Raw genomic sequence first — 14482 nt, 5'->3', positions numbered from 1 at the left:
AATAATTGAGAATTAAACTACTGGCCGTACAATACTATCAGATTGTTGAAGTAAACCAGACACTGAAACGAGGAAGATTTTAAAGGAGTCCGATTTAGCAGTGACAGCAATTCTTGAAAGGTAAACGTTATGTTGCCTGATCTCAACGATACCAGTGCGCATGTCTACGGTGGGTTGTACCTTCTCTTGCCAAAAGCGAATAAAAACATGTCTATGGAACACTCAGCGCTAAGGCAGGCTACCTGCAATTTTAGTGATGTCCTTTGAAAAGAGTGTTCATGATGATTTTTATGATACCGTCATCGAGAAATTTCTTCAGAAAGGTTATACTTTAGGAGGATTGCACCTTCATACAAGCGAAGTTAACTTTCTTGCGTGAAAATAGGGTAAACAGCCTTTTGGGCGCCGAAAATTGGTCTTATGATTTTCTTTACACTTCTGCTCATTACGAACTGTTATTAGCATTCGTCTGTTTATTCAGGATATCTAGCCCCCGTTGGTTAAGACCACGGCAAGCCACAGAAAACATCATACAATATTTAGACCTCCAGTAGACAATAAGACATCATACTTACAATGGCAACAATTCCCATTGAGATCATGGTAACAGGGAAAGAAATAAGACATACTAATGCCAGTTCCCAGCCCTTCATGAATGCCAACACAAGACTTCCAATGAATGCCACTTGAAAATGAATGAACATGGAAATCTTCTCACCAATACCTTCTTCCAGCTTAGTAAGGTCCCTGTAAATTATAAAAGGAGTAATGAATAACAATACCAGTAACCGTTATAGTACTGACAGTAGTTACAAACGACACTTACGATAAGTTATGAAGATTAATGGAATCATAAGTACTGTACACAAAACCTCACAATACTTGCGTGTTATATGGGTGATGGTTGTAAAAGTTAGAACTTAATTTGTTGTCAAATAAGAGAAAATGCAAGAACAGTTATACGGCAACAACCAACCTTGTCTGGAACTGAATATTTAAATTGGACGCAGAGGCTAGAAATGAGACGGTTACGTGCGGTACCATTCCAACTCATAAGGATGCGTGACAAATATTTTATTTCTAACATCCAGCTACATTGCATGAGGATGAACAATCAAAATCTTTCTATCTATCTTGATAATACAGGTACATAGGCTACTAATGAATATATCTTGAAACTGACAGAAAATTTCAATCCGGCAGGCCTAAATGGCTGTCATTTTGAAATTAGCATAAAGTATTGCTTGTTATTATATAGCTTTAAAACGAAACAATTATAAGAGAATCGAAGTAAATAGTAGATAACTTGATTTACCTCAACTTAATTTTGACTTAAAGTGTTAGTTCTTAGATCAACAAAATTAGCATATGTTTATTTATGTTGCTACCTAGAGAAGAATTTAATTCTTCAAAAACTCTTGACATATTTTAGATAACTTCAGAAACATCTAATGAAGTACCAGAAAATGTGTCTACTGTATGGTCATAAGAGCTCGAGTCCTAGAAGCCAAACATTTCATATCATCCAAGTCGTGGAAAATAAACACAGTGAATTGTTGAGAATGGTGTATAAAAATCGACTTCACGTTTAGAAATGTGCTATACAGCGAGGAGCTAGCAATAATGCATACGAAGGGAACGAACAAGAAATTATTTAGAATATGAAGGAAGGTTTGATCACGATAGGAAACGGTACCGCTAAGTTCTTGTTGTTCATAAATATTCAAAACATATTACAGCCAGAGAACGGAGTTTAACAAAGAAGCAAGAAACCCAGTGAGTACTAATTAAAATAATACTATTAAATCCTTCGTTGTAAGTTGGCAGAAAATATAAATGATAATTAGAATGGCAATCATCTATGAAATAGTACTTTGTCCGCCACTTTTTCCACATAATACCACTTTACGATCATTTCATCTATTAAAAGTCCTTTCCAGATCGACCTATCGAGACTACACAATACTGTTTATCGAGTTTCGGGTGTGATTTGGCACAAATTAAGATATTTTCCTTTAATCTATTACTAGAAAAATTGCAGAAGTGACTATCACAGCTGTGGCTTCTACTTACTCTGACATTCTGCTAGCTAAATCTCCAGACTGGTGCAGGTCATACCAGCCGATGTCCTGTTGTAAGGCAGACTTCAGGAACAGATCTCGAATACGGTATATCTGTAAAAGGACCAGCAATTTATTTTCAGTTTCTTTCCATATCCACGTGCTAAGAAGCCAGCTATATTTTCCAATGTCGACTTAGTTAATGTAACTCGAAAAACACACTATTAAACAAAGAATGTCATGTTCCGTTCTACAAGAACATCCTCAGATTCCAACAAATCACTTTAGATCATGTGCATGAAATGAAAGTATTAACTCAATTTTCTCCCGAAAGCTAATTTTCCTTGAGTTCAGTGTTTTCCACTCCTGTGTAAAACTGTTATCATTTCTTATCTCCCCTATGATTGTGTTTGTCTTTCTTTCTTTCTTTCTTTCTTTCTTCTTATCCTACATGTCCCGTAGTAGGATTGAAGGTCTGTCAAGAATGGCTCCCTTCAGTATGGATGATGAAGCTGGGAAAGAGTAACAAACTTGTCGTGGGAGGTGAAGAAATGAGTGTAGAAAAATGTGGATTAATGAGCTGAGAGATCATTTTATATAAATGAGAAGAATAGAGTAGGGCCGATGACCTGGATGTTAGGCCCCTTTAAACAACAAGCATCATCATCACCATAAATAGAGTATGAAGTTTGTGGACTGAATTTCCACGTTTGTCCTTGTTTCTCAATTCCATTGCCGTCTTGCCACTCTGCCCTGTCACTGCGTACGTCCCTGAATATGTTTCTGTCCTTGTTCCTATATTTCTGTCTTTGGTATGATAATCTCCTACCCTTACTTTCCAAGGATTAACATGATTAGCTGATGTATTTTTTAAAAAAAGGAAGGAAATTGTACATCAATGCAGATAAGTAGGCTGAAGAGTAAACTTTTTAGAAGTTTTTATCAAAAGCTATATTTTAGTGGGAGAGTGAAGGAAAGATTTGATTACTATAATAAATGTTTTGGTTTCAACATTTAAGTTACGTTATCCAATTTCGTTAATGTTGGTTTGTAAATCATGTAAATTAATGAGTTGTTCAAATACTAAGCAAATCAAAAATGAATAGTAAATCACTACGCAATGCACGGACTAATAAAATAAGGGTGTGTCACTCATCTCATAAACTTACTGCATTGTTGTCGTCTAGAGGAGTGTGAGGCAAGGGTCTCTACTATTACTAACCACAGAAGTGAGACACGCATGAGTACCATTGCCACCATGAATTTATCTGGTGCTGATTTCTATTGTAGGCTGATTGAACCCTAGGGCCAATAAAAGTAGTCATATTTCTAAGTTTCTCAACTTTCTCTCAGGGAACTGAATCCTTGTCCTTCTAGTTGAACCAATTATGTCTTGGCTAGACAGTCATCCAACTATATGCACTAGAAGTTCCTACATAAGCCCAGAGAGATCACTGCTAGTGCACCTAACGGGACTTCCGTGTCCCTACTGTATGCAATTAAGCTTATATGTGCCTGTTGATATTAAATGAGATTCTAATGCTTAAGTGGATGTATTATACTGTAGAATGTGTAAAACTGAAGGAAATGAATTTGTAGATGTGGTGATGATCATTACGTCACCAACACCGGAGTAAAAGAAACACCGGGCGAGTTGGCCGTGCGTATAGAGGCGCGCGGCTGTGAGCTTGTATCCGGGAGATAGTAGGTTCGAATCCCACTATCGGCAGCCCTGAAAATGGTTTTCCGTGGTTTCCCATTTTCACACCAGGCAAATGCTGGGGCTGTACCTTAATTAAGGCCATGGCCGCTTCCTTCCAACTCCTAGGCCTTTCCTATTCCATCGTCGCCATAAGACCTATCTGATTCGGTGCGACGTAAGGCCCCTAGCAAAAAGAAAGTAAAAGAAACAAAACATTTTTGATATTAAACTTTCCAGTTGTTAGCCTATTTGAGTAGTAGTGTCGGGAGTGTCAACATGAAATTAACGAATATGCATGAGATGGCCTGGGGCAGCTATAAATTCATTATTTGTACATGAAATCCATAACATACAATTATCAGCATAATGTTCATTTATTATATAAATTGTTATGAAATAAAAAGTGGTAATTTATTTAGGCAGTGGTACTGTAATGCAAAGAGTTTTCTCCCTCCGGCTTGCACCTCCCCATACACATTTAAGTTGTAATTCACTAAATACCGGTACATACTGAAGAGTGTGAGGAAGTAATAACACTAACAATATAAAACAGGCATACTCACTTGTCTTTGTGCCACGTAGTTGAATATCATAATGGATAAATAGCTGCACACTAACATTATAATCCCAATGTAGGTGTTATTCAGAGCAAAGTCATTTATTCCATCCATAAAGCCATCAGAAGAATTCGTTAGCATAGGATTATTACTAATCATTGTGTCAGTGAGATCACCAAATATAAGAATGTTGGCAGGAGAGCACAGTCCTGTAGTAATAGCACCCAGTGAGGCAAGAAACAATAAGATGGCTTCTCCCGTCGTGGTAAATCGGAACTGAAATTAAAAAAAAGTCAGTTAAAATATTTTTTTTTCAAGTGGAGAATGAATTATTATTACTTCTAGAAGCTCCACTTAATACACTCTGAGAATATTTCCTATTTCTGACAAGCCCATTTACACGAGTTTTACCTAAGAAAGGTAAACGTTTAGTTATTAAGAAAGAGTAGCCTATGCAAAATAAATGTTTAAATTTAAAATTACAAACAGACGTGAGTATAAAGGTTACAATGTCATAATTGATTTGCTCACCAATTTGAAGAACGATATTGGTGGTACTGACTCTTCTTCTGGTTTAATTGAGGGACCAGTAAATTCCCTGAAAATTTATGAAAACATGAGATATTAGTAGATAGATAGATAGATAAAAGCCTTTATTTTCTGTGGCGAAGTTAGGGCTCTTGGCCCTTTCTTACACTTAACCACACAGATATTACTTTTTTTGTTAATACAATGACACTGATTAACTTAAAATACTAAGAACTACAAATAACACTAATTTTAAGATAAATGTTTAAGACAAAAATGTGAATATATACAAGCAAAGAAGAAAGAAAGAAAGAAAGAAAGAAAGAAAGAAAGAAAGAAAAAGGAACTGACTAGATAAAACATATTTGAAAAAAAATACTCATTTCAGTACACAACGAAAGAAATACTAACGTAAAAATACTAGTAAGCTTAATAAAAATATTAAATGAAATTTAACTAATTGTATCCTGAATGCAAGTATGAAGAATGAGATTTCCACCTAATCAATACTTTATTACAAAATGTTTGAAGTTACCTACATTGAAACAGTACCGGTTTCGACCTGTAAAAAGGTCATCATCAGCTGTTGGTGAACCTGCTTAATAGCGATAGTACGTAAAACATTACTAAAACTAATTTAACAAGAATGCCTTATTCTAATATAATATTACTTAAGATATATACATATGGTACAATATGGGGCTTAGACTCATTGGAGTTCCATTCAAAAATCTGTGCTGTTGCCAACATTATGTCAAACAATATACATATGTACATATGGTGCAATAAAGGGCTTGGCTTGCTGGAGTCCCTTGAATGCCACACACTCCAAAAATTGTATAACAGAGGTTGAAAATACAGTTCCTATAGAATAGAGGATCACTGAGGTTTCGGTGTTAAGTTGAAACGTCTTTGCAGCATGTCGGCACTGAGACCAACCGTTGTGAATACACAATCAAGGTGCTTTGTTGGGCCGCAATTTTGCGGGGAGCGTAATCGACTGAGGTTCTGTGGTTGTTCATTCTTATTGTATGATGTTGCTGATAAATACTAATTTCTAGGTTCCTTAAGTAATATTATATTAGAATAAGGCATTCTTGTTAAATTAGTTTTAGTAATGTTTTACGTACTATCGCTATAAAGCAGGTTCACCAACAGCTGATGATGACCTTTTTACAGGTCGAAACCGGTACTGTTTCAATGTAGATAACTTCAAACATTTTATAATAAAGTATTGATTAGGTGGAAATCTCATTCTTCATACTTGCATTCTTAATTCATCAATACGGACAATGAAGCTGATAGATTATAGATTATAGTAATTGTATCCTTACAATACTAGATCTGAGTTAAGTTATATATTAATACATGAGCATAATATAATCCTTACATGCACAGATATGAACGTCAATCTTTGTATGTATGTATGTATGTATGTATGTATGTATGTATGTATGTATGTATGTATGTATGTATGTATGTATGTATGTATTGTAACCGCCCAGGCTTCTCCAGTCCTACTAATTTAATATAATATCATTTTACGCGATATCATTTGATATCAAGTTTATCCGCCATCGGCAATTATTTGTAATAACATATTTATTCAACGTCAATCATTTGTAATCAAGGCTTTTTAGAATCACATTGTATATATAATAACATCGTTTTAGTATTTAAATTATTATATTATGTGGGATAAGAATTCATTATGTTGTAAATACGGTCAATATGTTGAGACATAGTTGTTTTCATTTCATCTCATGTTTGTGTATACGGAGGGTTATTCTTGAAGCTTGGGATTTTGCGTTAGTCATGGGTTTATTTTATGACCAAGGCTAGTAAACAGCGACCCGTGCGCGAGGCTTGCAAGAGAGTCAGCAATATCATCGCCACGGCTTCTGGACTTGTCGAGATGAAGAGAAGGGGAGTTGATGCTTCGATCTATCGAATCAGATACTTCGTTGTATATGAGTTTTGAGATTGAACTGTTACCAAGAGTGGGGGTGAGCCCGGATATATACTGATTCTCAACACGAGAACGGGACCTTACAGCGAGATACTTAGGGATACTCCATCACTAGTACTTCTACTGTGAACATCTACTTTGAACGACGTGATGTGATTTTTGAAACAGTGTGTGGTCGCTCCGCGACATAGTTATTTTTGTACAATATGTTATCACTTCGATACAGTACTTACTTTCGGTTATGTTATCGGATCTACGAGAAACGAAACAAGCTTATGGCTTGTGTGATATTCAGTAAATATTGTGGACGAAGAACTATGTTTAGTTCAAGTCTACGGAATTTTGGTACAAGTCTGTACCGTATAAATAGTATAGCTCAGTTGGATTGAGATTTCTACTAATATGGAAAAATTTATATCTCTGAATTTTCTCCTCTTACGATCAACGCTGATCAGTTTTTACAAGTATAGGGCCAATGTCTAATTTAAAGACTAGGCAAGCAGGGAGCAAATTCTACATCGAGAAGGAGAGAACGAGTAACCACGGAAACCAGATAACTTCAACGGAAGCTGCAATTGGTGAGCTTTAATTAGATAAAGCAAGCAATAGTAAATCCAGTAAATTATAAATTCCTCCACGCTTTAAGGAAACTTTTCCTATTCATCTCATTTTTTGTATAATAAATTCATTTGTATTTTATATTGTGTTAATTTTCTTTCTTAAGCGATACTTAATGGTTAATTATTTAAAATCCTACCCCTGTGATTTAAGTGTAAGTCTCTATGCTAGTAAATATAAATTTTGGTTTACAGTTTTGTTTAAAACTGTAACCATGGCGCCCAAACATTACATAGAGAAATGGGGAACCATGGAATGTTAATTGTTTCTATTTGCGTGGCAATTTGCGGGCAAGCCACAAATAGTTTATTTAATATTCATGTGTCCCAAGATTATAACTTTCATCTCCCCAAGTGTTTTGACGAGGTGGAACAGTTACAGTATGTATGTATGTATGTATGTATGTATGTATGTATGTATGTATGTATGTATGTATGTATGTATGTATGTATGTATGTATGTATGTATGTTGATTACTCAACCCGAAGGCTGGTTAGATTCTCAACTGATGTCACAGATGGGCTAGGCGTCACGAAAGGGGCGAACAAGGGTTATGAGGAGTGAGGTAGTTTTCGGTTGCTTTCCTCACCAAGCCAGAGATTGCTATTACATAATCTGCCAATCCCACTGGAATGTTCGCACCACCAAATCCTATGAGCGACATTTTCACACCATTCATAACAGGAACTGGCTGCATGAGGAATGGCATTACCAGCATCGCTCATACCTTAGTCATTTCCACACTGTCAAATCCAAGGATATGAGACTGAGACAGGTCAATGAAAGTAACACGTTTGTTGTAGCACATAAAGAAGTTGAGCGCATCATTCTACAACGGAATGACAAGAAAACACCAGGCTGGGATGACATATCGGCCAACATAATAAAAAATATTCACTTCTGACTTCCATCCTTGCTTGTTACACTCTTCAAGTGCCTATCTTTGAACCACTGAACCATTTTCCTACCTCGTAGACAATTACAGTGGTGAAGGTAATTCCTAGAGAAAGCACCTTAACGAAGTATTTCAGACCTATCTGCCTCTTGTCACTTCTAGGGAAGATTCTGGAGAAGCTAATAATCGACAGAATTATGTACCACAAGCATCGTCACGGCCTGTATTTCCAACTTAAGAATGGCTTTACCCCACAAAAATCTACTGAATATGTCGTTCTCTATGCAACTAAATGAATTCGGGACAATTTCTGAGGGCGAAAAATAGGCATATTAATCTCTTTGGACATAACTAGTGCCTTTGATAACGCCTGGTGGCGAAAATTTTGTGTCAACTAAAGGAAAAGCAATGCCCACGTAATCTGTTCAATATCACTCAAGCGTACTTCAGCAGCATAACAGTGAAACTTCAAGTCGAAATAGCAACTTCAACTAAATACATCAATAAAGGATGTTCCCAGGGATCTACCTGCAGCCCAGAATTTTGGATTATCTTTTATGACAATGTCCTCAAAGTACCTCTCCCCACGAATTGCAAGATTGTTGCTTATGCTGACGACGAGCTTTTATTAACTGAACCTGATAATGAGGCTGTTTTAAGCACTCGAGCGAACACAGTGTTACATATTCTATTCGACGGTGGCTGCAAAAACAAGCTACAAAAAATCCTTTGAAAATGAAGGCTATAATTGTCACGAGAAGATGAATTCTGATAAACCCACAACTCACGATGAACGGACAGGAAATCTCACTTAGAATATCAACGTTTATATCTGGGAGTTCTGCTGGACAAACACTTAACTTTTAGGCTACGTTTAAATAAATTAAAGCTTAAATCAGATAAATTTCTTCAGGGCATTGCTATTGAATGCAGATCGTCATGTGGTCTAAACTCAGAAGTACTCCGCATTATACCGCTATACTACAAAGCATTTGTTCCACTAATACTGTATTGTGATTCATCATTTCGTTCCACACTCGCAAAGCAATGGGCCTAGGAAGAACTTCTGCAGATTCATAGAGGAATCGTCCTTCGAATTTCTTGTGCCTATCGCGCAATATCTACACAAGTAGCATTTGCCACCGCTGGAATAGAGACCCTGTTCTTATCTGCCATCAGAACAGCCGAACTCGCGTTAATGAAGGAAGACAGATCATATCATGTACCAATCTCGAAACCACTATGAAAAAACCGTCACTTCCTGGAATTGGGTCACCCAAAACACAGACTGCTCTCGCACACCTGATATCGCTATGCACGTACTGTACGTTGTGAACGAGAACAACGCGAAGTGTTTTCAGCCCAGTTTAAATTGTCATCCAGCTACTCAGTATTTCAAGCCGAGCTATAAAGTCTGCTGTGGAGTGATGTGAAAACAACAGTAGTACTCGGATACTAAGTGACTCGCAGGCCACATTAAACACAATGTCAACCCTATAGCTGCTACTATAGGATCTACAACACAGTAGTGCCCTTGCGTCTGTCTTTCCTGGATCCGAGGACACACCGGTTCTCCTGGAACAGCCTCCTCGTCCAATATATAAATTACCTAAAAGAAATCACCCCGAGTTACGCAAAAGCCCAAATAAAATCTAATAAGTCAGTTGAACAACCCCTGGACATCAAGTACAAAGAGGTCTGTCACAAGAGAATTATTTTCCCCCCGATATATGGCCGACTCCAACGCAAAACATTAGTGCCCGAATTCATTCTCACCCAGTTTCTCTCCTGCCATAGAAAGTTTAAGTGCAAATTTGTACGCTTTATAATTGATGTTTCAGACGAATAATTGTGCTTTTTGGGATGTTCTCAAACAGTGGATAAATTACTGTTTCGACTGTGCTATGTTAGGAAGGACAAGATTCGATTTTGATTGTCACCTAAACAATTTTAATGTGGAAGTCTCAAAGCCATTATACTACCTGTTTAGAAAATCCTGCTGCTACAAACAGTTCCTTAAGTTCATTCACCACATCTTCAATAATTTAGTTTTCCTAATTCAGTGTCACGGACCAATAATTAATTAACGGATCAAAACTATAACTCTAATATAGCCATATAAAATAGGGTTCAAAATATTAGGATATTCAATTTTAAAAATAAACATTACGTCTCACCAGCAAAGGCTTAACTTAGGATAAGAGATATGATAAATGTTACATTGGTCTACACTTCTGTATGGTGGTGAGCCGTAGAGTTGCGTGGGAATTTTTGGGGTGTTGCCGGTTCGAAGCTGATACAGTCGAGGAGAAAATGAAGTTCTTACCAGCGTTCTTCTAACGTATTACGGGAGAAATTGTTTTCCACTCACAATATCCAATGTATACAATTATGCGAAGAATAATAGAGTTGCAGGTATAGTAATAATCTTTTGGGAAGATGTAACCAAAATAAACGCAAAGTCACGGTAATTCTGTATACTATAGGACATTAAAAGATCTTTCCAAAACCTCCATGTAATTTAGTTTTCAAATCTTTTAATTCAGGGATTGGTCTGCCATTCGAAATAACATTACTTTTCTCACTAAATGTATGTGATCATAACGAACTGTTTAAAAGGGTCTCTGAATCACAGTCAAGTTCATAGGAGAGTACTTCACAGTCAGTTTAAAAGCCATGCTTTAGTGTAGAGGAAGGAAGAAAAACACCGTTTGCCTTTGTGTCTAACCGGCAAATAATGCTCGACACACTCTCACCAGAGCACCGAAGGTCAATGACACCCAGCCTGGGGAGGTTGCCGTTGATGAACTGCAGGCAACAAGTAACGTAGATCAGAAACATCGAAGACGTTTTGTTCTATGTATCAGTTCAATTCTTCGACGCTAGATGACAGTCATATGTTTTCTGACATTTATTACGGGAGTCTGGTGGATTTAGATCGCCGATAGAAAATTCAAAACATTTAATAAGGAATATAGCTCATTTCTGTTGTGTTTCGACTCGTTGTCTAAATGGTCAGCGTACTGGCCTTCGGTTCAGAAAGTCCCGGGTTCGATTTCCGGCCAGCTCGGAGATTTTAATCGCTTCTGATCAATTCTTCTGGTCCGGGGAGTGGGTGTTTGTGTCCGTCCCAACACTCTCCTCTTCATATTCAAACAACATACCAACCACCAGAGAAAAACGTAATAGTGATTACATCCCTCCATATGGGGTTGGCGTCAGGAAGGCTATCCGGCCGTAAAACCGGGGCCAATTCCACATGTGCGATTCAGTTCGCACCCGCGACCTCCCAGGTGTGGGGAAAAAGCGGTAGGAAAAGAAGAAAATAGCTCATTTCTATTGTTCGGTATGTTGCCAGCTGCAACACATGGCAACATATTGTAGATGCCATGTCCCTGGTTGTGAGGAATGGACACTAAAAATGGCTACAAAGAGGAAGATCGAGGCCTCTGAAATGTGGACGTACTGCAGGATGTTTAAAATACCATGAACGGCGAGAGTAACAAGTGAAGAAGTATTGAAAGGTATGAATAGAGGTGGAGAACATCTAGTTACAGTGAGAAAGACTGCATGCCTGGGATATATCTTGCGGAATACCAAATATTACCTTCTTCAGTTGATTATAAAAGCGAAGGTCGAAAGCAAAGGAGGAAAGGGACGAAGAAGAATGCCATGGCTACACAAAACAGGACAATGGCCAGGGCTACTCACTTTTCACGGTCTGCTACTCACAGTAAACAATCTGGCAGAAATGCAACATGTAGTTGCCAAAATCCATTAATGGATATGCAGAAGAAGGTCACAATATGTTACAGTACCTAAATGTATGAAATCATGAATAGACTTAGATTTGGCTATGTTTATGCTGCATACCTTGGATAGATGTATGCATGGGAAATAGACTCAGATCTTCGTTTAAACTGCAATAAATGAATGAGGTGCGATTAGTAGCTCCAGAGTCTCAGTACCGTATTTAAGTACTTCTTCTTCTTAATCTGTTTATCCTCCAGGGTTGGCTTTTTCCCTCGGACTCAGCGAGGGATCCCACCTCTACCGTCTCAAGGACAGTGTCCTGGAGAGTGAGACATTGGGTCGGGGGATACAACTGGGGAGGATGACCAGTGCCTCGCCCAGGCGGCCTCACCTGCTAAACTGAACAGGGCCCTTGGTGGGGGATGGGAGGGGATAGAGAAGGAAGAGGGAAGGAAGCGGCCGTGGCCTTAAGTTTGCCTGGAGGAGAAGTGGGAAACCACGGAAAACCACTTCGAGGATGGCTGAGGTGGGAATCGAACCCACATCTACTCAGTTGACCTCCCGAGGCTGAGTGGACCCAGTTCCAGCCCTCGTACCACTTTTCAAATTTCGTGGCAGAGCCGAGAATCGAACCCGGACCTCCGGGGGTGGCAGCTAATCACACTAACCACTTCACCACAGAGGCGGACATTTAAGTGCTACGTAATTTAATTTAATTTCCAACTAATCTCTAATAAATCTTTTCATTTCTCCGACAGAGTGGCAGGAAAGGAGGATAGTAAAAAGAAAAATTTAGGGGGAAAAGAAGAAGCAAAGGTAACAACAATAACAGCAAAGTATTAAACTGCATTACCTACATTAAGGTGGATAAAACATTTGCTACGTTACTGTTATACTATCGTAGAATTACCCACACACAATTTCAGGATTATGTATTTCCTAACGATTTCGGTACCGAGCAAGTGGCTGCGTAGTTTGGGTCACGTAGCTATCAGCTTGCATTCGGGAGATAGTGGGTTCGAACCCCGCTGCTGGCAGCCCTGAAGATGATTTTCCGCGGTTTCCCGTGTTTACACCAGGCATGTCCGGCTCCATGGCTAAATGGTTAGCTTGCTGGTCTTTGGTCACAGGAGTTGCGGGTTCGATTCCCGACCGGGTCGGAGATTTTAAACTTAAATGGTTAATTCCCTTGGCTCGGGGACTGGGTATTTGTGATGTCCCCAACATCCCTGCAACTCACACACCACACATAACACTATCCTCCACCACAATAACACGCAGTTACCTACACATGGCAGATGCCCACCCGGCTAGAAATAGCCACACGAAATTATTATACACCAGGCAAATGCTGGTGCTGTACCTTAATTAAGATCACGGTCGCTTCCTTCGCACTTCCAGACCTTTCCAATCCCATCGTCGTCATAGGATATATCTATGTCGGTACGACGTAAAACAAATTGTAAACAAAAACAAGTTTGGTTTTCTGAACAAATGTTTTTATGAATAGCATGAATAATTGTGTTTAATCACAGTCTGTGGGAGAATAAGAGGGGCTGCCTGGCCGAGGTGGGAAAGGCGTGTTCGGTTCACCTGGAAGGACGTGGGTTCGATTTCCCGTCAGAAAGTCGAAAAATTTAAGAAACGAGATTTCCACTTCCGGAGGTGCACACGGCCTTGAGGTTCACTCAGTCAACAGCAAACATAAGTACCAGGTTAATTCCTGAGGGTAAAGGCGACCGGGTGTAGAGCTAACCACTCTACCCCAACAGGTGCCGAGGTTACGGGTAGTGGAAGCTTTTACCTTCCACCCCTCCAAGGGTATTCATGGCCTGTGAGGAGACGACTTTGCTTTTATGGTATAATTACAGTTCGTAAAATTCCTACAATTCAGCTGCAGACAGGTGGTTCAGTTTGATTTAATTCAGCCATAATAATTTGAGGCATGTCAACTAGTTAGTCTTCGTAAATAATAATAATAATAATAATAATAATAATAATAATAATAATAATAATAATAATAATAATAATAATAGAAGCATGCCCAACTTTGAATACGGTATTACTTAATTGTATTCATTTTGTGTGTTTCAGCATTTTTTCTGATATTTGTATAAGTTTCATAATTGTGATGACTCAAACATTGTAAATTTCATCACATGCGGGAACTTGCTTATAATGTACATATATGTGATGTCTCAGGTATTGTGTGTTTCATCACATTTCAGTACTTGTAGCCTGAGTGGAGATGTATGTTGTAAGCAAATCATGTTTGATCCTATGTAAATAAACGTTACAGTTAGGGCAGCAATTTAAGTCAAAGACTTTTAAATACAATGATCAAATGAGAAAGAAAGTAAGAGGTAGTACATCATATAGCCAGAGATATTGTGGTTTGTC

The 14482-nt window shown here is 38.2% G+C and overlaps 1 protein-coding gene across 3 annotated transcripts in view; it reads right to left on the bottom strand.

Moving 5' to 3' along the window:
* Mdr50 (Multi drug resistance 50) overlaps positions 1 to 14482 on the bottom strand; it is a 114180-nt gene that overhangs the window by 70563 nt on the left and 29135 nt on the right. For all 3 annotated transcript variants that reach the window (XM_067141510.2, XM_068225862.1, XM_067141511.2), the window contains exons 3-6: positions 4851 to 4917; positions 4326 to 4595; positions 2074 to 2174; positions 576 to 747 (exon numbers count right to left, since the gene is read on the bottom strand). In XM_067141510.2, coding sequence (XP_066997611.2) covers positions 576 to 747; positions 2074 to 2174; positions 4326 to 4595; positions 4851 to 4917 — 610 coding nt within the window. The remainder of the gene's footprint in view (positions 1 to 575; positions 748 to 2073; positions 2175 to 4325; positions 4596 to 4850; positions 4918 to 14482) is intronic.

The sequence above is a fragment of the Anabrus simplex genome, chromosome 2, assembly GCF_040414725.1.
Source record: "Anabrus simplex isolate iqAnaSimp1 chromosome 2, ASM4041472v1, whole genome shotgun sequence".
NCBI lineage: Eukaryota > Metazoa > Arthropoda > Insecta > Orthoptera > Tettigoniidae > Anabrus > Anabrus simplex.
The sequence above is the reverse complement of the archived record's forward strand: the minus strand, read 5'-3'. Positions and strand labels throughout refer to the sequence as shown.